Source organism: Coenobita brevimanus, chromosome 34, assembly GCF_032717465.1.
Source record: "Coenobita brevimanus isolate Jiangsu-jjx chromosome 34, ASM3271746v2, whole genome shotgun sequence".
In the NCBI taxonomy this organism is placed as follows: Eukaryota; Metazoa; Arthropoda; class Malacostraca; order Decapoda; family Coenobitidae; genus Coenobita; species Coenobita brevimanus.
The window spans coordinates 8,099,162-8,126,541 of NC_136987.1; the positions used below are offsets into that span (position 1 = coordinate 8,099,162).

Here is a 27,380-nt window from a genome sequence, read left to right on the forward strand (position 1 = left end):
TTTGGAGTGCTGACTAGTGTTGGACATTGGCAGGACTGATATATGATACAAGCCACCACTTGAGAGCCCGGGATAATTCAAAATAACACAGAATCACAAAAGTGACGCCCCGCGGTATGATCCATTGTAGCCGAGCGTCACGAAAGTGACGCCCCGCGGTTAAGGGGTTAATACTCAACCTAACAACTAAACATTCAGGACTCATAAGGATAATGTAATGGCAAAAACAGGTTAAATATATGGTTAACTGCAATAGCCTCTATTAACACGAATTTAGCAAGAACAAATTTATCTAAGTCAGCCCTGATAAAATGAGAGAACCAGATAATACTCAGTTAAAGGAAGATATATTATTACAGATACAAAATATTATTAATAATGGCTGACATCAAAAACTCTACATGAATCACAAAAATCTTACCAGGCCTACGAATCAACACCTTAGGCCATACAGTACAAGAAAAATGGTAACAACACTTATACTCAAATTATGCAACAGCTAGATGGCTGGAGACATCCTAAGCACTCACAAAAATAATAATAATACACTATACAGGGGAGGACAGAGATGTGAACCAAATGAGGAGTAGATCTAATTGGCAATTAATGCAGAGACTGAGCTCATTATATAGGGGCCGGCAGAGCTTGATACAACTTGTAAGAAGGACGCGCAAATGAAGCCATAGGGGACAAAGAGTTGACAATCCTGCTCTGAACAACAGAAAGAACGACTTACTCTACTAGAAGGGGGAGAAGGGAGGAGTGAGGTAGAACACGCAAGCCTGGTCACTTTAGAAGCCACGAGGCGAATCGTGATCAAACATGCAGCATACTGTACATTAGAATTATACAAAGGATGATGAAATCATAGTCTATGTAACAATATATATATATATATATATATATATATATATATATATATATATATAGAGAGAGAGAGAGAGAGAGAGAGAGAGAGAGAGGTGGGCACCCGGTACACAAAAAGTACCGTCGGTAACGGTACCGATACTTGCCTAAAACTGTAGTCACTACCGATACCTGCATTAAAAAAAAAAAATGAAGTACCGAGTACCGACTCGGTACTCGGTACTCGGTACATGAATATGAATAAAGTAAACTTGCTCAGGATTGGATTTTTTTTTTTTTTTTTTTTTTTTACCACAGAGGACCCAGAGACCAGTCCTGTCTGCAAAGCCGGACCTGAGGAGAGATGAAAGATGTTGTCAGACAATTGTCACAGTCACATTAACTATGGGGTGACTAAAGCATAAGGTTTTGCGACCGTTCAGTCCTTTACTTTCAATACATAGATCGCTAAACTTTATCCGGCCACTGTAATTCATTCTTATACACCTAGTTTAGTGTTTATCAAAATAAACACAATTTTATGACTACATCGTGTCATTACATGGACAATAATCTGATTAATAATTACCCAGTGCACATCAGTTTTCTTTTCCAGTGTTCCCCTTGAGGAAAATGAGCACTTAAAAATGATAGTCACTGAGTCCCGCCCGTTTTGGTTTAAGCACGTCCTTCCCCAGTGAAAACAGACGTTCCACAGCAGCACTGGATGGTACTGGCGTGTTGTAAGTTACAAAAAAGTCTCTGGTAACCTTGCAAGGAAGGCAGTCCTTATTGATTTTATGTTTCTGGGGTTTTTCCAAAAATTCCTTTACTAGCTTTACCCCAGTCTCCCTCGCTTTTACATAGAAGAGTTTGAAAAACTCTTCCTTGACATCCTGCCCGTCATCATCAGTGGTGCTGCACTCCGCGTCCCCTAGCTTGCTCTCCAGTAGCGACACCATCTTCTTCTTCACCCTCCTCATTTTCTCTATGTCGTAGGAGGCAGACTTAGGTAACCACGCCAATCACGGAAGCTTGAATTGGGGATGAAAGGCAGTAGCAAGCAGGCAGTCAATGTCCTCGAAACGATGGCCGAACATGCCTTCCACACCCTCAATCACTGCGTTCATTAGAGGCTAGCACACCGTCAGATCAGCGCTTTCCTTCACTTCATTTAACTTCTTGAGGCACATGGCCAGCGTCGGCAGCAGCACTACCATGTAGGTCTTCTCCTCACCTTCTTTTTATCACACGATGAATGGATATAGATAAATAAAATGTACCGGTACCGAGTACCAACAAAATATGCTTAAAAATATACCGTTGGAACCAATTTCGGTACATGACGAAAGAAGTAGTGTCACTATTGCTACCGGTACTCGAATTTTAACTCGGTAATGTAACTCACTCGGTGCTTTTGTACTTCGGTACTGCTCACCTATATATATATATATATATATATATATATATATATATATATATATATATATATATATATATATATATATATATATATATATATATATATATATCCACAGAATGTTAGGTGCTATTTTTTGAAGTGATTGTGATGGAAGCACGGAAAATGGGTAGAGAAGTGGAGGGTGCAATGTCGACGTGTGTGTGTTCTTACCTAATTGTATCTTTACAGGAATGAGTCAAGCTCGTACTGTCCCGTGTCTTAATCCATATTTATCGTACATATCCTTAAATTTGTTAATTGTTTTGGCACACACTATTTCATTCGGTAGTGCATTCCATTGATCAATTGCTCTGTTTGGGAAACTGAATTTCCTTACGTCTTTATCACCTCTCTTCTTATGCAGTGTTTTGCAGTGTCCTCTTGCTGATGCTTCTCCATATGTTAAGTAATCATTTATGTCTATTTTCTCCTTTCCTGATATGCACTTATATAGCATTATCATGTCACCTCTTTTCCTTCTCTCCTGTAGTGTTGGTAGATTCAGTTTATTTAGTCTTTCTTCATAGCTTAGATTCCTTAAGCTTGGTATCCATCTTGTAGCGGCCCTTTGAACTTTTTCAGTCTTGTCTATCTGCTTTTTGAGATGAGGACTCCAGACTACTGATGCATATTCCAGGGTTTGTCTAATGAATGATGTTATTATCCTTCTTAGCGTGTCTTCATTTATGTATGTGAATGCTATTCTCATATTTGCAAGCAGTGTATACATGTTCCATACCTTCTCGCTGATGTGGTCAGCCGGAGATAGTCTGTTATTGATGATCACACCTAGGACTTTCTCTCTTTCTGATGTGTATAGGGTTTTATTTCCTAACTTATAATCCCAATCAGGTCTTTTTCCACTTTTACCAAACTTGATTACATGACACTTGTCCACATTGAATTCCATTTGCCATGTACTACTCCATTCATGAAGTTTATTTAATTCTTCTTGTAGCTCTTTACAAGAGTCTGTGTTAGTAATTCTCCTTTGTATTTTTGCATCATCTGCAAACATATTCAGATAGCTCTCATTTCCAGTGTTACTGTTTATATCATTTATATACACTAAAAACATGATTGGTGCCAGCACTGAACCCTGTGGTACTCCACTAGTCACTTCTTTCCATGATGAGTAGTTTCCTCTTAGTACTGTTCTCATTTCTCTTTTTATGAGAAAGTCTTGCATCCAACAAAACAGTTTGCCTCGAATTCCTCCTTGATGGTACAGTTTCCATAAAAGTCTTTGGTGTGGTACTGTGTCAAAAGCTTTCGTGAAATCTAAATAGATACTGTCCACCCATCCTTCCCTTTCCTATATTGTGTTTGTTACTCTGTCATAGTAACTCAACAGATCAGTAACACATAATTTTCCTTTTCTGAAACCAAACTGTCTTTCTGTTATCATACTGTGTTCTTCTAGATGATTTACCCAAGCTTTTCTTATAAGCTTTTCTAATACCTTGCTTACAACACTGGTCAGTGATACTGGTCGGTAGTTGAGTGGATTTTGTCTATTTCCTTTCTTGAATAAGGGGACAATATTTGCTTTTTCTCCAAATATCAGGTAGTTTACCTTGACTCAAGGATTTCTTGAAAATTAAAAATAATGGTTTACTTAACTCCTTCGCACATTCTCGTAGTACCCAACATGAAATTTCATCAGGACCACTTGCTTTTCCTCTGTCTAATCTACTTAACTCCTCCTGTATTACTTTTTCTGCTATTTGTATACCTGGTAGTATGTGTGGACATGCATGTTCCACATAGTCCCTCTCAAAATATTTTTCTTCTGTAAAAACTAATTGGAAATTCTTATTTAGTGCTTCACAAATATCTTTCTCTTGTGTATAAGTGATTCCCTCGTCCGTAATTGATTGTATTATATCTTTTACTTTAGTTTTGCTTCTGATATAGCTGTAAAACAGCTTTGGTTGATCACTACTTTTATTTATTATATCCTCCTCAAACTGTTGTTGGGCTTCCCTCCTTATTCTTGTATAATCGTTTCTTGCCTGTTTGTAACTATTATACGCCCTTTCACTATTGTGTGTGTGTGTGTGTGTGTGTGTGTGTGTGTGTGTGTGTGTGTGTGTGTGTGTGTGTGTGTGTGTGTGAACATAATATTAACAGCAGTATTAATTCAATTTTAATGAAAATTCCTGGATGTGTTGAGAGTCAGCCAAAAGGTCAAAGCTACATGACATGGACAACTTAAACAGTTTTATCCGATTAAAACCAAACTTGATGGAAATGTTAAGGGTAAGGCAAGAACGAAGGCGGTACATACAAGTGCACAGGAAGTACAGATAATACCCATAACGAGGTTATTTAAAAAATATATATATATATTACGATAAAACTTAAACGTGTGTGAGAAAAGGACAGCATAAAGGAGGGCTCTCCCTCACCCACCACGTCATTCAGTAAAATAACAGCAGGAAAGAAAACCAGGAAACACTATGCTTCTTAGAAAGAATAAGCATGGAAATTTTCATACGAAAAGAGGCAGAAAATTTATGTTGTAAACAATATCTAACCTCAGATCAGAAAAAGAAGCATCTACGATGGCAGAATGTTCTCATAACCAAGCAATCGTCTACCTGTCGTCAGCATACACGTCAGTCGGGAACTAAAAAAACACTCTTTTAACTGTGGCCTACTGTTTCGAAATATTTATCTAGCTGAATTTTCAATGTATCTACAGTTTTTGCACAAACTACTGTTGCTGGCAGTTTATTCTGTTCAGCTACGCGAATACTGTTTTAGTGCTGCATCGCTTACCTTTGAATTAACCCCATTATTTCTAGTCACAGTCTACAGATTTATTTCGAACAATTTACAATATCTTACGTCGTTGGATTTTTAAAGAATTTTAACTACTTGTATTAGGTCTTCCTTTAGTTTTTTTTTTTTTTTTTTAAGTGAGAGAGAGAGAGAGAGAGAGAGAGAGAGAGATACATAGTTAGTTTCTTTAGACGTTCTTCGTGTGGTAATTTCGCAGTGACGCTATCATTTTATTGTTTTTTCGCTGTAGTCTTTCGAATATTTCTTCCTTAATATGGTTCGGGGACGCTGTAGGTGTGGTCCAACTTGTGACACATGAAGTTCAGAGATTATACCGGGTGTTTTGTGCTGGAAGTTCCGTGCAGTGAAGCTGTGCATTTTGTTTGCCTCGTTACTCGCTACTGCACACTGCTTAAAGGATTTCAGATCGTTACTGACAATAACTTCTTGATCTCTTTCGTCCTTTACTACTGTCAGTGGGATATCAAGCAGCCAATACTCATATATGATGCTTTTGTTGTCAGGGTGCATTACTTTACATTTATCTATATTAAATTTCATCTGCCGTTTTTCACTCCATTATAATTAGTCGATTATGAGAACAATCGGTCAAAGGTCAAGATCACAGGGAAATACCAGAGTTGATGATCACACGACAAGGCCCACGTTAGCAGCTCTGATTCGACTTAGATCAAACTTGGTGGAAGTGTTGAGGGTCAGGGAAGGATGAAGATATTAAAAGTGTGACAGGGCAAGGTGAAATGTTCGACCCTGTTACTCAACTATTGTTCGATATGAAACAAACCCTGAGGAAGAATTAAGAGTCAAAAAAGGATTGAGAACGATGGGTCAAAGGGCATGATGGAACTGCAACAATTTTGACCCGGTTTGAACCTAAGCTGGTGAATGAGTTAAAAGTCAGGCAAGAATGGCGTGGTTCAGTTTTGAGGACAATCAGTCGTCGAAGGTCAAGGTCACAAGGCAATGTTAAATGCTAAGCCCTTAGACCAACTGTAGAGGGTGGGCGTTGCACTCCCTGCATCCTCCTTCTTGGTTTAGTTTCTTCTTGCCACTCTGGACGGTTTTATTAAACTTCTAAATTGTGCCTAGTAGTGCAGGATGTTACTGAAGGCTGTCTAAACTCCAGTTCACAGCCACCACAGGCTTAATGAAACTGTCAAGTGGCAGCAAGAATATAATTAAAAAAAAAAAAAAAAAGAAGGGTTAAGTTACTGTGCCTTCTACATTCCTGTAATTAACCAAGCAGATAAAATAAATCGGAGTCACTGTCATGAGATATGGCCAATCAGTTCAGAAATAAAGTCATGATACAATGGCACCAAACGTTGGTAAGAACAAGAACGCATACATCAAGAAGAAACAGAGAACAAATCTTCCCTCTGAGAAATATAACAAGAAGAAATAGAACAAATCTTCCCTCTGAGAAATATAACAAGAAGAAACAGAGAACAAATTTTCCCTCTGAGAAATATAACAAGATGAAACAGAGAACAAATCTTCCCTTTGAAAAATATAATTACTTTGGGAAAACACACGTCTCAGTTTTTTAAGCACTCTATTATGATGATGTACGAGTACTCTTGCTTTTACTGAGACTACCTCTAGATAACTTTATCTCCTCTGTATTGGTTTCGGTTCCTGGTACGTTCCTGGCTATTCGGTGGCGTGTACCGGGTTCAGTACCCTGTACATTCAAACTTTTCGTGGTACAGTTTGAAATCTGGCAGTTGAAATTTGTGCACTGAGACTTGCCTCTGTCTTCCTTTCCCATCTCAGTTGCAGTGGCTGAGAACCCTGCCAGTCTACAGTTAACCAAAGGTAACTGTTAAGGGGAGATAAACGCGCCTGCTTGGGTTCACTCACTTCAGTAACTGAATTATCATGGTTTATACAACAATAAAACACAGCAGCAGCTTAAAAGAAAAAAAAATGTTGGGCTTGATAGTGGTGAGAGTGACAAGGGAAGTATCTTCCAAATAAAGATGAAGTAGAAATAGAATGACATAATGCATGAATCAATAGGAAGTTTCCTTTAACATCGCCTAAAATTGCCATCTTTCCATCTTCAATCCTGAGTTGTAGCATGAGATCACAACCAGAATATGGTGCTAGTCATAAAAATTGTCACGGAAAGGAAGTACAGTAGAACTGCTGGAGGACGAAAATCTCCAACAGGTGAAGGTTAACGTACTGTAGCTTTGTTACCTTCAGGCAGAGAGTATAGTATTGTCTTCCTCTGAGAACAAACCACTTCCATGTATTGCTCAGAAATTTTTAACGAAACAATGACAATGTAATATATTAACATCTCCGTGAACTAATTTTTTGAAAGATATTTGGTGCTGTAAGCCAGTGAATCACAGCCATAGCAAACTGAGATGAGGATAGTGAAATGGATGAGTATTCTGTCCTTGAGGGACAGGTTACACAGTGCAGCAATGAAGGAACAGTTTGGCATAAAGTGTATTAAAGATGCCATGCAAACGAGACAACCGAGGTTTTATGGATATGTACGAACAAAGGAAGAGATTTACTGGGTGACGAGCAGTATGGATATGAATGGTAAAGGAAAAGTGCTAAGGGGAAGACATAAGAAGATATAGTTAGAGGTCTTACATAAAAACCCCTGAGTAATGGGGCTAACCGGAGGTGGAGCAGAAGACTGAGCACTTTGGACGGCAGCCATCCTTTGACCATGACTTCACATGCTAGCATGACCAACGTCTTGAAATATATAGTGTAAATGTATTGTTACATGTTCTCGTTAATGCTTTTTCAGATATTTTTTTCAATGTTATGAGCAGTGGACACCAATAAGTGTTTGTGTCATCAGACAGGAAGATGCTGGTAACCTCGCCTTGGGTCACTCCCTGGTGTTTTCACTGGCGGTGCTGCCTCACACCCCCTTCTGGCGTTCAGTGGGTCACTGCTCCTCTGAATGCACCGCACTAGCCATCCCAAGCCAGGGTGTCAACGTATTCAACATCTTCCTCCACGGGCACTACCTCGGTCAGTTTTTACTTCACTCAGCTACAATATTCACCGCCTCTGTGACTGCTTTAAAATACAGTGGCTGATATTTCATGCTATACATTGGTGGGAAGAATTTACGTGCTCTTTTTAAACCACTGATTTTTTTATGCTAAGGTTCTGTTATTCACGATAACTGGGGATGTGTCTGAACTTTTTTGCTTCACACCCATTATATACCCTGGAAATTAACAAATTATTCCCCTTAATTTCATTATACTTTTTTTTTTTTTTAATTTCTGGATAAAATTACTGGCCGACTGGAATGCCCACACCAGCATTCAAAAGCAAGGTTGTCTCAGCTAATCAGGGAAATATGGTAGGTGTATGCAACAAAATGTGCAATTTTCTATGTGCCTGAGAATCAGTCCAATTTGCTGATATCGAGTATCTATCGGTTCATAATATCAAAATAAGTGAAGTGGACAGACACTAACCTGTTATACTCATAGTTCTTGTCCAGATGTTTACAGGGCAGGAAAGAGACTCAGAATCACCACACTCTGACAAAACAGGAACCAGGTGCTGTAAATAACTTCATATATGGATCGTCTTAGGATATCATCAGTCTCTCCTTGAATATTTTAAGTCACTACTAACATCTAAGCGCCGGGTGACGGTTATATCCGACGTGAAATTGGTGGATCGGGGGTGCAAGGGGACGACTATAACTGCAAGTGTTTTCGTGTCACAGTTTGAAGTGGCCATCACTTGATCTCATCACCAAAGGGTGGGAATAGTCTCTCAGCACCCAAAGCAAGTATACTTCATTCATCTCTGTAACTCTGCTGGGTGTAGGATAATGTTTTTCTTAAGTCTCTCGTCCGATTCCATCCCTGCCTTACGTGAACCCTTGCCTCATCTACCCCTACCAAGCCTTTTTCTGGGGATACTAGGAAAGGGCTAAGTGATAGTACCATAGGGCGTTTCTTGGATGCAATTGTGTCTAGTACATCTAGTAATGGAGAAGTTATCACGTCCAGAGCAAAGTGAAAGTCAGTGCCACGCGCACATGCACGAATACAGCGTGCTTTACTGCCAAAAAGTAATTATATTCTTCACATCCTTACTTATCAACGCGACCACCGACAGACCTGTGGATGGTTTTATTCGCAAGAAGAAGAGTTGATGACTAATGTGGTTTTTCAATTGTTTCTCCAATTGCTGAGATACTAAGATTTGGAAACAAGGAACTTTGGGAAAACTACCCATACTGAGAGGGCAATGGCGGTAAAAACAGCCCAACATGGAAGGGTTAGGAGAAATTACTTAAAATCCGATCTGCTGACAATATTTTTCCATTGCTTACATCTACTGTATATCTGAGAATCTGTCGGTGTTGTTGTTGGTGGTGGTGGTGATAATCTAAACACTCCATCTCCTGTAAGCAAAAAGTAAATAAATAAATAAATAAATAAAGGGGAAAGTTATCTCAAATCCCAGCTCTAAATTTCCTTCCATAAATGCATGGTTTGAAAACCCTTCTCGAAAAATGTAACTTACTGTTTCCTGAGACATTAGCTCTGTTACAACCTTTGTGATATTTCAGCACGGGCCATCAGAGTTCGTCACTTCCGGGGTAACGTGGAGCTGCCGCCCCTCATAGAAGACCTGAATTACGTCGCCGACTTCCAGCAGTCCCGCACACTCTCCAAGGAGGTTAAGGTCATGCCTGGGGATCACTTGACAGTAGGTAAGTATACAGGTCGTAGTCTAAGTGGCTTGGAAGGTTTTGTAACACCCACTAACAGATACGCTGTTACTCGTACATCTACTCCCTCACTTACATTAATTTTATTCTACTCTTACTTCCTAGTCCTAAACCTCGAAATAATCCCAAGCAATATTAGTCAGGTGCATGAAGAGGTTTTGAGAAACTTATATTTAGGTGGACATTGTCCCACTCTAATTCATCATGTTTTAAATTCCATTGGGTTGAATCATGCTTTCGTAAATGGCTGCCTACTCAAGCACCTATTGATTACATTCTTTTTGGTGTTATATCAAGCTGACGTTACATTCCCGAGCCTTAGACGGGATTAAGTGCCCACAACATGGCAACCGCCCTGATTCCCTTCTTTATTTCCTCAGCCGGAGAGGCAATATCCCCAGCTAACAGAACCAGTTTAGTCTGTTCATCGATTTTGTTACTGCCGAGAACTGTGAGAGGCAAGTTAGGTCCATATGGCTGCGATCTTAAATCAGTCACCCAAGCTCTTGGTGCCGCAAAAATCATGAGAACAAACCATTGGTACAGTGGTTCATCTATGTAGAAATGTGTCACATAACTGTGGTTGAGAGTGGCCACTCAACAACTGGAGCATGGATGACGTTGGTGGTAAAAAAAAATAAAGAAAGAAAAAAATCTTTACCTACACTTCTGCCTGCAGCACCAGTGGAGTGAAAGGGAAAGCTAACAGGAAGTATGAGGAAAATGGGAGACTGAAGAAATGGAAAATGATGGTCACTGGTGTTTATCACCAATCAATGTAGTCAGAGAGTAACCAAATGTGGAGAGGGAACAAGTTTAGCAAGATAAAGGAAACATAAAAGGTAAAGCAATGGATATATGGTGAGGTATGAAGGGCCATAATTTGAATTCGAGAGGTACAGGGATGTTTAATCGAAACAGAGTTGTAAATTTTTTTTTTTGTTAACCTCTTTGCTCCCCGCGTCTCCGATGTGGGTCGGAACTGGGCATTTTCAAAAGTTAATAAAGAAGGGAAACCCGGGGTGGGGACCTATGAACTTTGTGACTATGAGCCAACAGGTGGGAGGGGCGATACGCTTAGCACCCTTACAGCAAAATCCCTCACGCAGGAGCTCTGGGTGCCAAGGGGTTAAACACTGACAAATTAATCAGTTTCTTTAACCTCTTTGCTCCCTGCATCCCCGATATGGGTCGAAACTGGGCATTTTCAAAATTTAATAAAGAAGGGAACCCTGGGGTGGGGACCTATATGAGGTTTGCGACTATGAGCCAACAGGCGGGGGGGGAGGGACGGTACGCCTAGCACCCTTCCAGCAAAATCCCTCGCACAGGAGCCCTGGCCACTAAGGGGCTAATTACTGGTAAGGTATTATATTGTGGGAATAATCCATCAAAATAGCACCCTAAACATGTCTTAGAGGCTTCACTAAATACTGAAGGTATTCACATGGTGACGACTTATATTGGACGATTTGGTCGATAAGGATGAAAGTCTAAAGGTGGTCTGGACTCTGTGAAGTTTGTGAGAGGTCTAGATTTTAAGGAAACAAGACCAAGACACATGCGGTAGTAGCAGGAGAGGCGAGCATGTTCTCGTGCATGTGCATTTGGTATGTAAATTTAACAGAACCTCTCTGTCAAACATTACATACATAGAAAAAATAATATTGTTATTTAAAAGAATATTTACTTTGTATTCAGTATACTAGAAATTATAACCAATGTTTATAAATTAAACTGACTGGTCATGCAACTTATGATACGAACGAATTCTGACATGTTCTGCACAACACTTTACACAGCATTATTATTTAGTACGAGCCTCCAGTTGGTAGACTGTGCACTTATGTATCCTACTGATCGTGTGTGTGTGTGTGTGTGTGTGTGTGTATATATATATATATATATATATATATATATATATATATATATATATATATATATATATATATATATACACAAGCGCTTGTGAGCCTTTCGGGCCCCTTGCATTTGCTCATGCGGAGGGCTCTCGTGCTGCTATAATATATTTTAGTTATAGTTGTAGCCAAAAAATTCTACGGAGATCCTTTGCCGGGAGCCGGGAGCAACGATTTTTGGTCAAAATGTGATTGCTCATTAAATACAATAAAAGTTTTTCTATCGTGATGGGACCAAATTTGTTCACGTTAGCGAATTTTTGGTAATTTTTGCGCCAATTTTGGTGCGATTTGAATCTGTAGTTTCGGCTGCCCAAAACATACACATACACACACACACACACACACACACACACACACACACACACACACGCCTACTGCTATAGTATATTACAAGTGCTCGTGGGCCCTTCGGGCCCCTTGCGCTTGCTCCTGCGGAGGGCTGTAGCATTTATGTGCTGTTCTAGTGTAACGTTGTCACATGAATTTTATGCAGCTAACCAATTGATCGTGTTATTTGCAGCTTCGGGAATGGAACCCAAGTTGTCCGAACACAAGTCCGAAATACTTTAGTTGTGCCTGTGGACAAAAAATTCTACGGAGATCCCACGCCGGGCGCAAGGACCGGCGTTTTTTTTAATCAAAATGTGATCACTCGTTAAATATAGTAAACGTTTTTCAATCGTGATGGGACCAAGTTTTTTCACATCAGCTAATTTTTTGCAATTTCTGTGCCAAATTTGGAGCGATTTGAATCTGTAGTTTCGGCTGCCCAAAACACACACACACACACACACACACACACACACACACACACACACGGCTACTGCTATAGTGTATATACAGTCTATATATATATATATCTATATATATATATATATATATATATATATATATATATATATATATATATATATATATATGACAAAATGCATAAATAGATAATGAAAATGATAATATCGAGGTTCAACATGCTTTATAAATGGCAAAGGCAGAGATTAAATGTAATGTATCGATTCGTACACTCTGTGGACTGGCAGGTAAAATGAGTACCTAGGGAAACACCTTGCGAGGTAACTGTGGTAACCAGGATACTGGGTGAATAACGCGCCACAGGCTTAAAGGCCAATGTTACAGAGATGAGCACCTCGGCTAAGCGCCTCGTGGCATCTACCCTCGGCTTTACCATTTGATGACTTCGTCCAGGGAACTTATTTGCCATGAGTGCAGAACAGCCGTCATGTGTGTGGGGAGGAGAGGGGAGACTTGCCACTTATATACATCTCGCAAAAGAGGGCGTATGTGCGGGAAGGATGGGTGTCTCACATACAATATATACCTAGTATAGAGGTTGCACTCACAGGCTTCTCGTCTAATCTAAACAGGGTGGACACAAAGGCTCCAAAGAGGGTGGAGTCAAAGGTTCTTGGTATCATCTATACACTGGACTCAGAGGCTTTAAACAGGCTGGACACAAAAGCTTTTCGTCCAATCTACTTAGGGTGGACGTAAAGGCTCTTCATCTCATCTAAGCAGGATGGACACAAAGGCTCTTCATTTCAGAACTTTCTCTTTTTGCTGGAATTTGCTCTCTCTCTCTCTCTCTCTCTCTCTCTCTCTCTCTCTCTCTCTCTCTCTCTCTCTCTCTCTCTCTCTCTCTCTCTCTCTCTCTCTCTCTCTCTCTCTCTCTCTCTCTCTCTCTCTCTCTCTCTCTCTCTCTCGTCGTTACTATTCTGGTCATTTTTTATCTGAAGTACTGGATTCCTCCCCCATTATGACAGGCATGCAGCATCTACCTAGCCACACACTTACCCCCTTTCTGAATGAAAGAGTTAACTTGTAATCCCAGTGTTTCATGCTGCTCTGAAACTGTTTTTCTTATTCTGTTTTCTCACTGCCTATGGCCTCCAGCCTTATAAACTCAGTGTGTCCAGGCTTCTCGAGTTTGTTCAAGTCTCTTTTGAAAGGACAAGTTTTTGTAAGGTTTCAGTCCTGGGTTTTCTATTTTCATAAAACAGGCATCCCCGTGAAATGTGACAGATCGTTCATACATCACTGAAACCCGGAATTCAGGCTTCACTTCACAAGCTTTTTTTTTTTCTTGTGTGTGTGTGTGTGTGTGTGTGTGTGTGTGTGTGTGTGTGTGTGTGTGTGTGTGTGTGTGCTTTTTTCTTTCATACTAGGGTACTACAAAGTTTCTGCTAATGATAGTTCTTTGCCTTTAGTATTTTCCTTTTACTAGTTGTCTGGGTTTTACCTCATTCCATCATTAAATGGGGAAGAGATCATCTTGTTGTTGTTGTTGTTGTTGTTGTTGTTGTTGTTATTGACTGTTCATTCTCTACTTTTCAAGGTAAGTTAGATCAGATTATCATGAGAAAGTCAGGTTGATGATTCTTTCTCTTTTCGCTAGGTCAGGTGAGGTTACAGAATGACTGCTTAGACCAGGTTAAGTGGGAATAAACATCAGGAAATGATGGCGACGATGATGATTCTCCTTTTTTGCTTTATGTCAAGATGGGTTAAGTGAGGTGAGGAAAAAAGCTCTGGTTTGATAATGCTGATTCTACTTGTTTTCCGGTTAGAGTGTGACTACGACAGCCGCAACAGAGATAATGCCACGTTCACTGGGTGGAAATCGCGGGACCAGATGTGCGATGCGTTCCTCTACCACTATCCTCGCCTCGATCTCTTCTTTTGCCGCTCATCACCACACCCTGAGATTCTCAGGGATGTTTTCCGCCTAAAAAGCTTCCCTGAGTGAGTGTATCATTTGATTTGTTTATTGTGTCTTGTGTTATAATGCTCTGAGTTGCTCTAATGAATGGTCCCCACTTACTGAATGTGCATGAAAATGAGATCAGTTTTAGTTCAACTTAGACCCTCCTCTGGGCCGAAGTTCTTGTATCTTCGCAAGTCAACGCAGTCTTAGTATGGGAGCGTAATTCGCTCATTTGTGCACGATTTTTTAATATTCATAAAACCAAGAAGCGTGTACATTTGTTTATCTCACAGGACAAGGCATCAGGAAACGGATAGGTAGGCAAATAATTATGACTTGATGCTTAACCCCTGGGGGTAGGGGGTTTTCAAGAATACTCCTCAAGTATCCCTGCTTGTCGTATGAGGCGACTAAAAGGGTTGGCGGAGGGTTAGTGCCCCTACCCGGAAAACAGCTAACTAAAAAGACGAACAAGAAGCCTCGGACTAGGACTGACCAAAAGATGACGACCAAGGACCAGACAAAAGGACATGGTACGAATCGCGACGTGGAATGTAAGGGGTGCAAATAATGAGGTGAAAGAGAGAGAGAGATTGTTCAGGTGCTTGAGGGTGCGAAAGTGGATGCATGTGGAGTAACTGAAACAAAATGGTGAGGAGAGAGCGTGAGAGAATGAGAGTATGAATGGGGTATATGTGCAGGAGTAGGTTAGAATGAGAGAGCAAAAGAAGGAGTGTCCATTGTTATGAGTAAAAGATGGAAGGAGAACATAAGAGAGTATGGATCAGTTGGCTCAAGGATTGTGTGGGTAAGATTGAAAGTTGGAATACAAATGTGGGCGATTGTGTGAGTGAATGCGCCAGCGCAAGATCGTGCAAGCAGAGTGAGAGAAGAGTTCTGGACAAATGTGGAAGTGTGCATGGAAAAGTTTGGAAGGAATGAGAGAGTGTTTTTGATTGGTGATATGAATGGTAAAGTAGGGAATGTGAAGGTGGATGGAATAGTTGGTGAGTGGGGTGTGCCTGCTGAGATAAATGAGAATGGCAGTGCGTTAGTGGACATTTGTGCTGGAAGGGGGTTGGTGATAGCCAATACCCTCTTCAGGCTCAAAATGATCCAAAGGTATACATGGCGAGTGATGAGAAGGGAGGTGGTGAACTGAATGAAAGGAAGGCTATGACTGATTATGTATGTGTGGATGAAAGGATGCGAAGATGTGTAATGGATGCAAGAGCTTATAGAGGTTGGAGGAGTGGACTTTCTGACCATTACTTGGTGGTGGCCAGAATCAAGACCCAAGTAAGATGGAGAAATAGAGGAAGAGAAGGATGGGAGAAAGGAGTAGTTGCAAGGAGTGTGGGAAGGTTACAAGAGGATGAGAAAAAGGCAGAATATAAGAGAGAAGTGGAGGAACGATTGGGCAAATATGAACTGGAGCAGATGGGGAAGTGGAAGGTGTGTGCAAGATATTCACAGAAGAAATATAATGGTTGGGGGAGTGGACTTTCTGACCATTACTTGGTGGTGGCCAGAATCAAGATCCAAGTAAGATGGAAAAATAGAAGAAGAGAAGGACAGGAGGAAGTAGTAGTTGCAAGGAGACTGGAAAGGTTACAAGAGGATGAGAAAAAGGCAGAATATAAGAGAGAAGTGGAGGAACGATTGGGTAAAAATGAATTGGAGCAAATGGGGGACGTGGAAGGTGTGTGCAAGATATTTACAGAAGAAATATGTGCAGCATGTGAGATGGTGTCTGATGTGAAGAGAAGACGAAAGGGCATGCAGGGAACAGCATGGTGGAATGAAGAGGTGAGACAGGCTGTGGCACAAAAGAAGAAAGTATACAATTAATGGATGAGAAATAGGGGTGTGGAAGAAGTTGAGAGGCGGAAGAGAGAGTTATATGTAGAAAGGAAGAGAGAGGTGAAAAGATTCGTAGGAGAGAGTAAGAAGAGAGTGGATGAGGAATTTGGAAGGAATATGAGTGTAAAGTGGAGGGACCGTAAGAAAATGTTCTGGAAAGAGGTGAAGAGAGTAAGACAGGGTGGCAGTGAAGTTAGTAGAGGAGTGAAAGATAATAATGGTAGATTACTAGTGGAGAAGGGAGAAAAAGTGAGCAGATGGAGAAAACGCTTTAAGGAATTTTTGAACATAGAGAATGGAAGTAATGCGAGCATAAGTGGCTAGCAAATGGCTGGGAGAAGGAGGAAGGTGAGAATACAGGAAGAAATCAGTAGGACATAAGTTGTGGAAGCAATGAAGAAAGTCAAATTGGGGAAAGCTCCAGGAATTGATAGAGTGTGTGGTGAATGCTGAAGCATTGGGAAGAGATAGTAGAATGAATGTGGAAGATGTGCAGATTGGCCTGGGAGGAAGGTAGAGTCCCGGAGGATTGGAAGTCAGGTATAATTATTCCCTTGTACAAAAGAAAAGGGGAAAAAGAAGTGTTTGGTAATCATAGGGGCATTTGCCTTCTTAGTGTAATAGGAAAAGTGTATGGTAGGATACTTATTGACAGAGTTAGGGAAATAACAGAGGAATTAGTTGGAGAAGAACAGGGGGGCTTTGGGGAGGGAAGAGGTTGTGTATATCAGATATTCATTTTTAGATCCTTAGTGAAAAAGTTTCTAGAGAAGGGAAAGAAGTAGTATGCGGCCTTCATGGATTTGGAGAAAGCATAGGACAGGGTGGATAGACAAGGAGTTTGGAAACTACCAAGAATATATGGAGTAGATGGGAAGTTTTTGAATGCTGTGAAGAGTAAGTATGATGGTGCTAAGGCTGCAGTGCGTGTGGATAGTGAACTGAGTGAATGTTTCTCTTTGAAGGTTGGGTTGAAACAGAGATGTGTCATGTCTCCATGGTTGTTCAGTCTGTACATGGATGGGGTAATAAAAGAGATACAAGGTAGGGCAGTAGATGTTGGAGTGGCCCTAGTGAGAAAGGGTAGTGTTTGGAACCTCCCTGTACTGTTGTTTGCAGATGACTGTGTTTTTGAGTGAAGACGAAGGGGAAGCTGCAAGGCTTGGTGGATGAGTTTGGGAGAGTGTGTAAGAAACGGAATCTAAAGGTGAATGTAGGGAAGAGTAAAATGATGGTCTTTGAGAGAGGTGAAGTCAGTGAATGAACAGTGAGGTTGGACGGTGAGGAAATGGAAATTGTGAGTACGTTTAAGTACTTGGGTAGTGTGATGAGTAAGGATGGAGGTTTGGAGGGTGAAGTGCTTGAAAGGTTACAGCAGGGAAGAAAGGTTGCTGGTTCCTTGAGGGCAGTGATAAGAAGCAAGAAAGTGAGCATGGAAGTGAAAAAGTTGCTGCATGACAGTATTGTGATACCAACTCTAACGTATGGAAGTGAAGCTTGGACGTTGTTGGAAGGACACAAGTCAAGAGTGAGGGCAATGGAAATGAGTTATTTAAGAGAAGCCTGTGGAGTCACATGGAGAGACAGACTGACAAATGAGGATATAAAGGAGCGTTGTGGTGTGGATGTGGATGTGATAGGAAGCGTTAGAAGGAACTCACTGAGGTGGTTTGGCCATGTGGAGAGGATGGAGGGTGAGAGAGTGACGAGGAGAGTATGTGAGTGAGGTGGAGGAGGGGGAGAGGGAGGGGGAGGCAGAGGATGAGATGGAGGGATGGAGTGGAGAGGTATATGAGAGAGGGGGATGTGAGTTGGGAGCAGGGCAGTGAGATGGCTGGGGACAGGGTGACGTGGTGGCGATTTGTTTGTGGCCACCCCGTGCGGGACTGAGGCGTCTGACAATAGATAGATAAATAGATAGATGCTAAACACAGATGTACCTCGCCACATGCAATGATCCACACGTCACATACATTACTAGGAACCTGAACTTGCCCAACTAAACAGCTGAACTTAGGTGGGTGAACAGCGACGATATCAGGGGGTGGTAAGCGCTCTTCCCTGGTACACTGCCATTAACCTGGGTACCACTTGTTTATGAAGTTAATGAAGCCTACATCTCACCCACCCACCCAGTTCAGAGCCACAGAGAGATACTCTGCAATGTGCGTCCCATACCTTGAATGTAGCCAGCGGTGATGCCAGCAAGCCTTACCTGTGAACCATCAAAATGTGCCCACTCTCCCTACTCCTCAAATTGAACTGCCTTCCCTATAGCGCACTATACTCACAGTTTCAAAGATTTCTCGAAATTTTAGAATAATTTCATATTGTATAGTGTTTTTTACTAATTAAATTAGTTACAAAGGCTACTTGTAGCCTACTGATGCTGCTTGTGGTACAGGATATATCAGTAAACAAACTTTCTTTATCGTTGTAGAAGTCTTTTAGCAGTTTTATATCACAGATAATCATGCACATACACACCACTACATTTGTTATAGTAAAGTTTTTAGAATTTGAGTTATATTCTAAATCTGGTAACTTTTTGCATAGCCTATTAGGCTACAGCCATCACCAACGTTTTCTGGTAAGGCATCAACCCTGTGCACGTTAGTCGTGCCAGATAGCAACGAACCACACTGGAGTATTACAGTATTGAACTACATTGATTATGTTCACGCAGACCACAGCCAAATATGTCTCAGCTGCAACATTACCACGCCACACAGCACCGCATACCTTTGGCTACATTGTGAGAGTAATATATTTCTGTGTGAGTTATTCTGAAGATATTATGGTACGCTTGGCATTACTTTGACTTAAAATTATATGGTTGTATAATCCATAACTAACATGATCATATAATTCGTATATTAAAGCGGATCTGACGGAGGCGTCAGTAGCCCCTCCTTTTATCTCTTTTACGTATTTCCATTATTGAATCTATAAAACATAGCTCACTGAATCATTGTGACACAGTAATTGTTCTGTGCTTTGGAAGAAGCAGCAGACAAGCGAAACCCATTATACCTTGTGTTTGACCTAGGTGCGGCTAAACTGGGAGTAACAACATGGCGGATGGCCCACTTACTTGAGGACCTTGGTTGAGAGCTGCAGTTTGCATCTCATTGCTCAAAACCCCTATCTTAACATGAATAATACTGCCTGGGGATACCAAGAATAAGATTAGAAATACAATACCGAGTTCAAAATGTTAATGACCATCGTGCAATCGTCAGGCATAGATCTAGCCCTTTTTCTCTTACAGTATAACTTTGTAGCTTCTTGTAGTGAAGTTTTGTAGATTAGTTATATATATATTAGACTCATGGACGAGCGGTTGTTATACGTGAGTAGCTTTGTAAGTAGATAATCTTGGTTCTCTTTTGTCATGCAATGACAGGAGAGGTAAAGAATAGTATTGACTATTTTTATTTGTCTTGGAATATTAACAAAGTCTCTCACACACGAGTGAGGTATAGAGTCCTGCGGGCTAACCTCCCTGTCTCGCTCTCTCTCTCTCTCTCTCTCTCTCTCTCTCTCTCTCTCTCTCTCTCTCTCTCTCTCTCTCTCTCTCCCATGTTGCTAGCTCCTTCTCCCTACTACCTGCCGGTTCTATCGCCTGTCTCCTTCTGAGCTCTGCTTCCTAAATTCTGGTGTAGCAGGGGTCGTGTCACGTGTGTTATGCTGTTGTTGGAATGTTCTAGAAACCTGTGTGTGAGTATGTGTGTAAGTGTGTGTATGGTCGCTGTCATGTGCCTATAAAGCATTCCTTGAGTTAGAGTGTGTAAGCATGTTTAGCATTGCTCGATTCTCGCAGACACAATACCTATCTCATCCCCTGACTTGTTGCTTCTATCTGTCTGTCTATCTATCTATCTATTTTGATTTGTAATTATAATATGGAGTCCTGACACTGCTCGGTCACGCACTGGAGGTCCTCCGACAGTAATTATCATTGACATATGCTAATCTATTAGTACATAATATTGATTATAATATTGTATACATATAATATTCATGTTAATATTGTACTGATCCAGTAATATTACATTTTAAACAAGTTGTATATATACATAATTGAACAAATGCAATGGTTCTTGTATGACATTTTGTAAGATGCGTATGTATAATAGACATACGCATATAATTGTCCAATGGTAATACTGCTAGGTTATTACATTACATATTGAGTTATCTCTTTAGTAATGTCTAATATTTCACTTAACTTGTGTGATGATTCTGGTAATACAGAATTGTGGTAACATTGTATGAATTTACATAATAATGTAGTAACATTGTGGTAATACATAATTGTAACATTGTATGAATTGTTACATAATATTGTGGTAGTGCATAATTGTGTTGGCCTTATAATTGTAGTTACATTTTGTTAATGCAACTGTTACATAATTGTGTTGGCCTTATAATCGTAGTTAAAGTTACATAAAAGTTACATCATGTTAATGCAACAGTTACATAACTGTGTTGGCCTTGTAATTGTAGGTACATTTTGTTAATGCAACTGTTACATAATTGTGTTGGCCTTATAATTGTAGTTAAAGTTACATAAAAGTTACATCTTGTTAATGCAACTGTTATATAATTGTTATATATTGTTTGTAGTTACATATCGTTTGTAGTTACATAATTGTAATAATTGCAGTCCTGACACTGAATCCGGTCATGCTGCGGTCGATGATAGTGATGATGTGCCATGCCACTGGCTCGTGGAGACAACAATTTGCTTTTTATTTCATTTATAGAAGGAGTTTATGTGATGATGTGCCATGCCACTTGCTTGTGGAGAACACTAATTTGCTTTTTGTTTCACTTATAGAAGGAGTTTATGTGGTATTTTGGCATTTGTAGTAACACTTAGGCTGATTTTCATTTGTTTGTTATGTGATCCTACTCTATTTTTTTTTTTTTTTTTGTATGCATTGATTTTCTATAGTTTGTTTTTCTTCGTTTACCTACGTTTTTTCGGTGTTGTTCGAGGTTGCATAATTGCTGGCCAATTCCCTTGGGACCCTTTTTTAAGGTTTAGTTTCTATTGCACAGATATTACTGAAAATGATAATATATAGCCCCATAATTTGTTATTTTATATAAAAAAAAATATATATATATATATATATATACATACATTATATACAGTATTAACTATATACACTAACTTGTTGTTCACTTGTACCTATCGTGGGTAATATGTGTGTCAGCATTGTGTGGAAATCTTTGTCTTCACGATTGTGTTGCTAACGTCATTTGTGTTGGCCATTTTTTTTTTTTTCTGGTTTTCCATGTAACTTAATTTATCTGTTTCCACAAGCAAGGTAGCTTTAATTAATAAATGTTTAATACAGTTCTTTTGATCGCTCACTGAATAACTGTGATATTATATTTTCTTTATTACTTTGTAGATGTAATAATGTATAGCTGTATGTATGAAACACGTATTTTATGTACAGTAGGTGTAAATGGTAATACTCGATGGTAGTAAATGAATGCTATAATAAATGAATGAATATATACAGTGTAGAATATTTATTGTTGGTGCAAGTATTTAATGACTGAATTATGAAGGTACTGTAATTGAAGTAGGTATGTGTATTTAAGTTGTAATTATACAGCACGTTTTATATGTTTGTGCAGAAGTTTTTTTTTTTTGTCTATCACTGTGTATTGTATAAATGAAGTATATGTAACTCACTAATTTTTACCGTGGTGGGAATGGTGTGAGTGGTGTTGCACTTGGTGATAGCGTTGTTCTTCACCGGTTGATTGACGTGTTGTGGGGTCTCGGACACACGTTGATATGCATGGTGACGTCGACTTCCCACACTGGTAGCAGTGGTGAGTAAATGAGTAGCGATGAGTAACTTGAGTGAAGATGAGTAAGATGAGTTGTGAATATGGGCTTGGTAATTGCTTCGTCGTCTTGACCTCTCACTCCTGCGTCAGCGGTGGAGGTTGGGTAGAGGTAGCACAGAGAGGAGGGTGAGATCTGGTGGTTGAGTTGTGAGTCGTGTCTCACTCTTCGTTTGTTTGTTTTGTTTTTCTTTCTCGATGTATTCTCCGTCCTTTTCTCTTGTGATTTACTCGTTGTGGGATGAAGACTGCCGCTACTTGTAGGTGCATGTAGAAGATTATACAGACGACTCGAAGAGCTGTTACTTGTAGTTGGTTCGTTGGTTCGACGTAGTAATTGCAAGATTGTATCAATATTTTGTTGAACTACATCAACGTGATGATCGGGCAGATGGAGAGGGGGTTAGAGAGAATACTGTCAGGAGCTGGTTGTGAGTTGTTGGTTGTAAGAGGTATTTTTTGTTTTCAATCTTGATAATGCAGAATCAACTGTACACTCCTTGACTCGTAAGCTTGTAGACTCATAGGCTTGTAGGCTTGTAGACTTGTAGACTCGTAGGCTTGTAGCTTGTATTTTGTAGGAATTCACTGTAGATTCGTAGACGAGGTTCGTACGTTCGCTGCCGCCATATCCTACAATAAACTTTGTAAGTGCTTCTAGTGAAGTTTTGTAGATTAGTTATATATATATTAGACTCGTGGACGAGCGGTTGTTATACGTGAGTAGCTTTGTAAGTAGATAATCTTGGTTCCCTTTTGTCATGCAATGACAGGAGAGGTAAAGAATAGTATGGGACTATTTTTATTTGTCTTGGAAATATTAACAAAGTCTCTCACGCACGAGTGAGGTATAGAGTCCCGCGGGCTAACCTCCCTGTCTCGCTCTCTCTCTCTCTCTCTCTCTCTCTTCCATGTTGCTAGCTCCTTCTCCCTACTACCTGCCGGTTCTATCGCCTGTCTCCTTCTGAGCTCTGCTTCCTAAATTCTGGTGTAGCAGGGGTCGTGTCACGTGTGTTATGCTGTTGTTGGAATGTTCTAGAAACCTGTGTGTGAGTATGTGTGTATGTGTGTGTATGATCACTAGGCGCTGTCATGTGCACATAAAGCATTCCTTGAGTTAGAGTGTGTAAGCATGTTTAGCATTGCTCGATTCTCGCAGACACAATACCTATCTCATCCCCTGACTTGTTGCTTCTATCTGTCTGTCTATCTATCTATCTATCTATTATGATTTGTAATTATAATATGGAGTCCTGACATTTCATCTTCCAGAGACCTGAATTTGGCTACCTCTCTATTCGACACTGAGGTGGATGACGGACTGCGGTACCAGGAGGCAGTGAACTCGCTGCCCTGGGACACCCTCGACCATCAGCTTATGAACAACAGGATCACACATGGCGACCACGTCACCAAGTGCCAGTACAACCATCGTGTCTCCATGAAAGTAAGTCTTGACCTTTGACTAGCCAGGCCTTCAGACGCTGTTTAATATTAATCTCTTTAACCAGAAATAACGCTAATCCAAGAAGGTAAGCTTTTGCCAGTTACCTTTAACTGGATGGTCCCTATGTCCAGAGATCATTGTAATCTCTTTGGCCTAACATATTGCTAATTCTTGAAAGTCTTTGTCTATAATTGGCTAATCCCGTTGACTTGATATAATATCAGTCGCTCTGACTTGATGCTAATTCTTTTGACTGAACATAATAGTAATTCTTTGACCTAACATAATAGTAATTCTTTGACCTAACATAACAGCAATTCTTTGACCTACGGTAACAATATTAATTCCACTAATTCCTTTGACCCAGCATAATCCTTAGTGCTAGTACCTTTGATCTCACATATTGCTTATTCTCTTAACATGACGTAATGCTGATGGATGGATGGATGAATGCTAACTTCTTTTAATTGACAGAAGACTAATACCTCAGACCTGACATAATAATTTTCTCTTCGCCCTACTATGCTGCTAATCTCTTTGACCTGACAAACTGCTAATCCCTTTGCCTTGGCATGATGTTTATTCTTTTGACCTAACATAACGTAACAATTACACTGGCATCATTTTGATACTACACCCTTTTTACCTCAAGCAGGCACAGATTTTCGTCACCTTTTCAGCTAATTTCGCTTAGATCAATGGCAGAATCGGACATTACAACGGTTCTGTATACTTTCATAGCACCTCTTCGTGACTATCATCATATTGTAGTGTTCATCTGTTTTTTCACCTCAGCAATGAAGATGGAGGTATGGCAGTTTTAGGCGAGTTTAGAGTAAAAGCAGTACAGTTGGCGGTATCTCTCTTAGTTTCTATCCTAAATGATGTTCTCTCTGGCAGCCGTCCACCAACCTGACCCGGTACCCAAGAGCGACACCTTACATCCCCCCTGAAGACAAGGCCTGTGCCCATGTCCACAAGTCCGCTGCCCACTTGGTGCCCTCCTATGGCCGCCCCTCTACCCCCTTGCCTGGCCTGGTCCCCAACCTTCCCCCACACTGATGCTGGTCCCCCTCGTAGTGTGGGGAGCCTGGTCCCCGCTATTCTGTTAGGGGTGGCTTCCTCACATCAGGGCCTGTATTTACTAGATAGATTCTCTGAACCCCTTCACTTCAATAACATCTTTTGTATTATTAAAGCAGTTGGCTACAATTTTCACGAGTCATGTGCGCTCTCAGCTGGAATACTGCTCACCCTTGTGGAGTGGATGCGGAGAGGTTGCACTAATACAAATGGACAAAATTCAGAACAATGCTCTAAGAAAAATTAAGAACACTGCAGTATCAAATGAACCACTTTCCCTACAGGTAAGACAGGGTGTTGGCTCTTGCATTATTTTACAGAAATTTTTATGGCAAATGTTCAGAAGAAGTTGCGTCCATTGTGCCACCTCTCCACACCTTCCCCCATGCTACGCAGGCATCTGGTGACGCTCATGACTGTCACACTGCCATATTGCAGAACTTCTGCCTATTAGAATTCCTTTATTCCTTGAACTGCTTCTCTTTCCAACTTGCTTCCCTAGTTTAGTTTCCCTCCAAACTTCAACCTACAGCAAATCAAGTCCAACTGTTACAGATTTTTTTATGACTGGAAGACACCTGGAATCTGGCGTATGAAAGTTTTTTTTTTTTTTTTTTTTTGTTCTTCCTTTGTAAAAAAAAAAAAAAAAAAAAACTACTATACATTTCACAGTTAAATCACAATATCAGTTAATTCTTTCTATCTATAGCCAGACGCCTTAATCCCGTACGGTGTGGCCACAAACAGAACGCCTCCATATCACTCTGTCCCCCGCCATTTCACTGCCCTGCTCCCAGCTGACACACCCCTCTCTCATACACCTCTCCACTCCATCCCTCCATCTCATCCTTGGCCTCCCTCTCCCTCTCCCCCCCTCCACCTCACTCACATACACCCTCCTCGTCAGTCTCTCACTCTGCATCCTCTCCACAATTAATTACTTAATTTAAATAGTTTTTACAGAAGATGAACAGAGAAAAAAAATAAATACAGAAAGAAAATCCATATATACCAAATTACACGAGTCCTTCGTTCATAAAACGAAATCTGTATCAGTTGGACTTGAACTGCTGTGAGTTGAAGTTTGGAGGGAAATGAATCTGGGGAAGTGAAAATCACACAGAAGCGGTTAGGGGAATAAAGGAATTTTGACAGGGGAAAAAAATGGTGTGTGACAATAGTAAACTGCTGTGGACTCGTGTATTCTGTAACTTGCTTGGGATTCTTTATAAATACTTATGATTTTCTGCTGAGAAAGGCAGATTTTATTCGTGACTATAGAATATATTCACTATATATTCGTGGCTGTTTATATTATTATTGTTACTACTACTACTACTACTACTACTATTGAGCCACGTAGACGAAGTTGACGGTCATCATTTTTGTACAAAATGTACGCTGTCTGTGTGTGTTTGCGTCGAGAACTCAAATTTCACAAAGTATTGATTGTAGAAGGAAAAGTTATTAATAAGAGTTGTATAGAGTCACAACTTGAGTTCACATGTCACTCAACCAGCACTGGGAGTCATCCAGGATGGATACATAATAGTCAAGGATTCATCTAACTCTATTATTACAGACCACCTGGCTCACAGATGGCAGGTAGTCTTGTTTTTTTTTTTTATTGTCTACCAGAGGGCATCGGGGTACTTGGTGCACAATAGATAGATAAATAGATAGATAGATATAAATATATGTATGGTATAGATAGATAGATATAGATAGATACATATATATATATATAGATAGATAGATAGATATAGATAGATAGATATGGTATAGATAGATAGATAGATAGATAGATAGATATAGATAGATAGACACAGAGAGAGAGAGAGAGAGATGGTCTCTCTCCCTTCAGTCGCGTAATTGATGATCGCTTCAGGCCGCCTTGTACCACTGTGAAGGCTCTGATGTACGTATATTGATCTGTATTTTCACCTGACGGAGCCGGGCCACTCCCAGAACTTGAAAATTGATGAGCCTTAGTTATGAGGCAGAAATTAGTCCTTGGTTACTAGTCAGAACAACCCTTCTCTCAAGCTACATCTGGCCATGAACGGGGCTGAAAGGGGTTTGAAATTTGTCAGGTAGAAAAAAAAAATTACGTGCAATACATCCATGGTTTAGTGTCTTAATTTCAGAGCCGAGGAACAGTTCACATGAAAACTATACCCACATATTGACATTTTGTATACTGGCATGATAAAACAGTTGTGGCCAAAAGTTTTGCATTTGCACAGCCATATTTTTCCTCTGTCGTTTAATTTCAAGTTTTTTTGCTGTTTCTTTGGGTGCAATGTGTATTTAGCTTACAAGTAGGTGTGATTTTCTCTCTGATTGGAAGATCGCCGTCACTCTGCATGCATTAAGGGAGAGGGTGTCATATTTAGCACAGAAAAGGCAGTTCACAAATAAAGTGTCAATCATTTACTTTTGCTGTCTTTTTTTTGCACCTTTTACCACACCAAGGCTCGTATTCCGACTGTTAAGGCAGCTCCCTAACACCTCTTCCTTACCCATTTATTCTTTGATACGGTTGGCTAATATCGTTGTGTACGTTATTTATGCAGAGTATGGTGATGTCAGACTGATTTTAGTAACACAGAAGA

At 40.2% G+C, this 27,380-nt stretch overlaps 1 protein-coding gene across 1 annotated transcript in view; it reads left to right on the forward strand.

The window, feature by feature from the left end:
• The window catches only part of LOC145396065 (DBH-like monooxygenase protein 1), a 64,698-nt gene extending 39,923 nt beyond the window's left edge, over positions 1-24,775 (forward strand). Inside the window, exons 8-12 of the mRNA XM_080269530.1 lie at positions 7,950-8,125; positions 9,696-9,839; positions 14,362-14,536; positions 23,508-23,682; positions 24,583-24,775. Coding sequence (XP_080125656.1) covers positions 7,950-8,125; positions 9,696-9,839; positions 14,362-14,536; positions 23,508-23,682; positions 24,583-24,744 — 832 coding nt within the window. The 3' untranslated portion in view covers positions 24,745-24,775. The remainder of the gene's footprint in view (positions 1-7,949; positions 8,126-9,695; positions 9,840-14,361; positions 14,537-23,507; positions 23,683-24,582) is intronic.
• Positions 24,776-27,380: the final 2,605 nt, after the last annotated feature.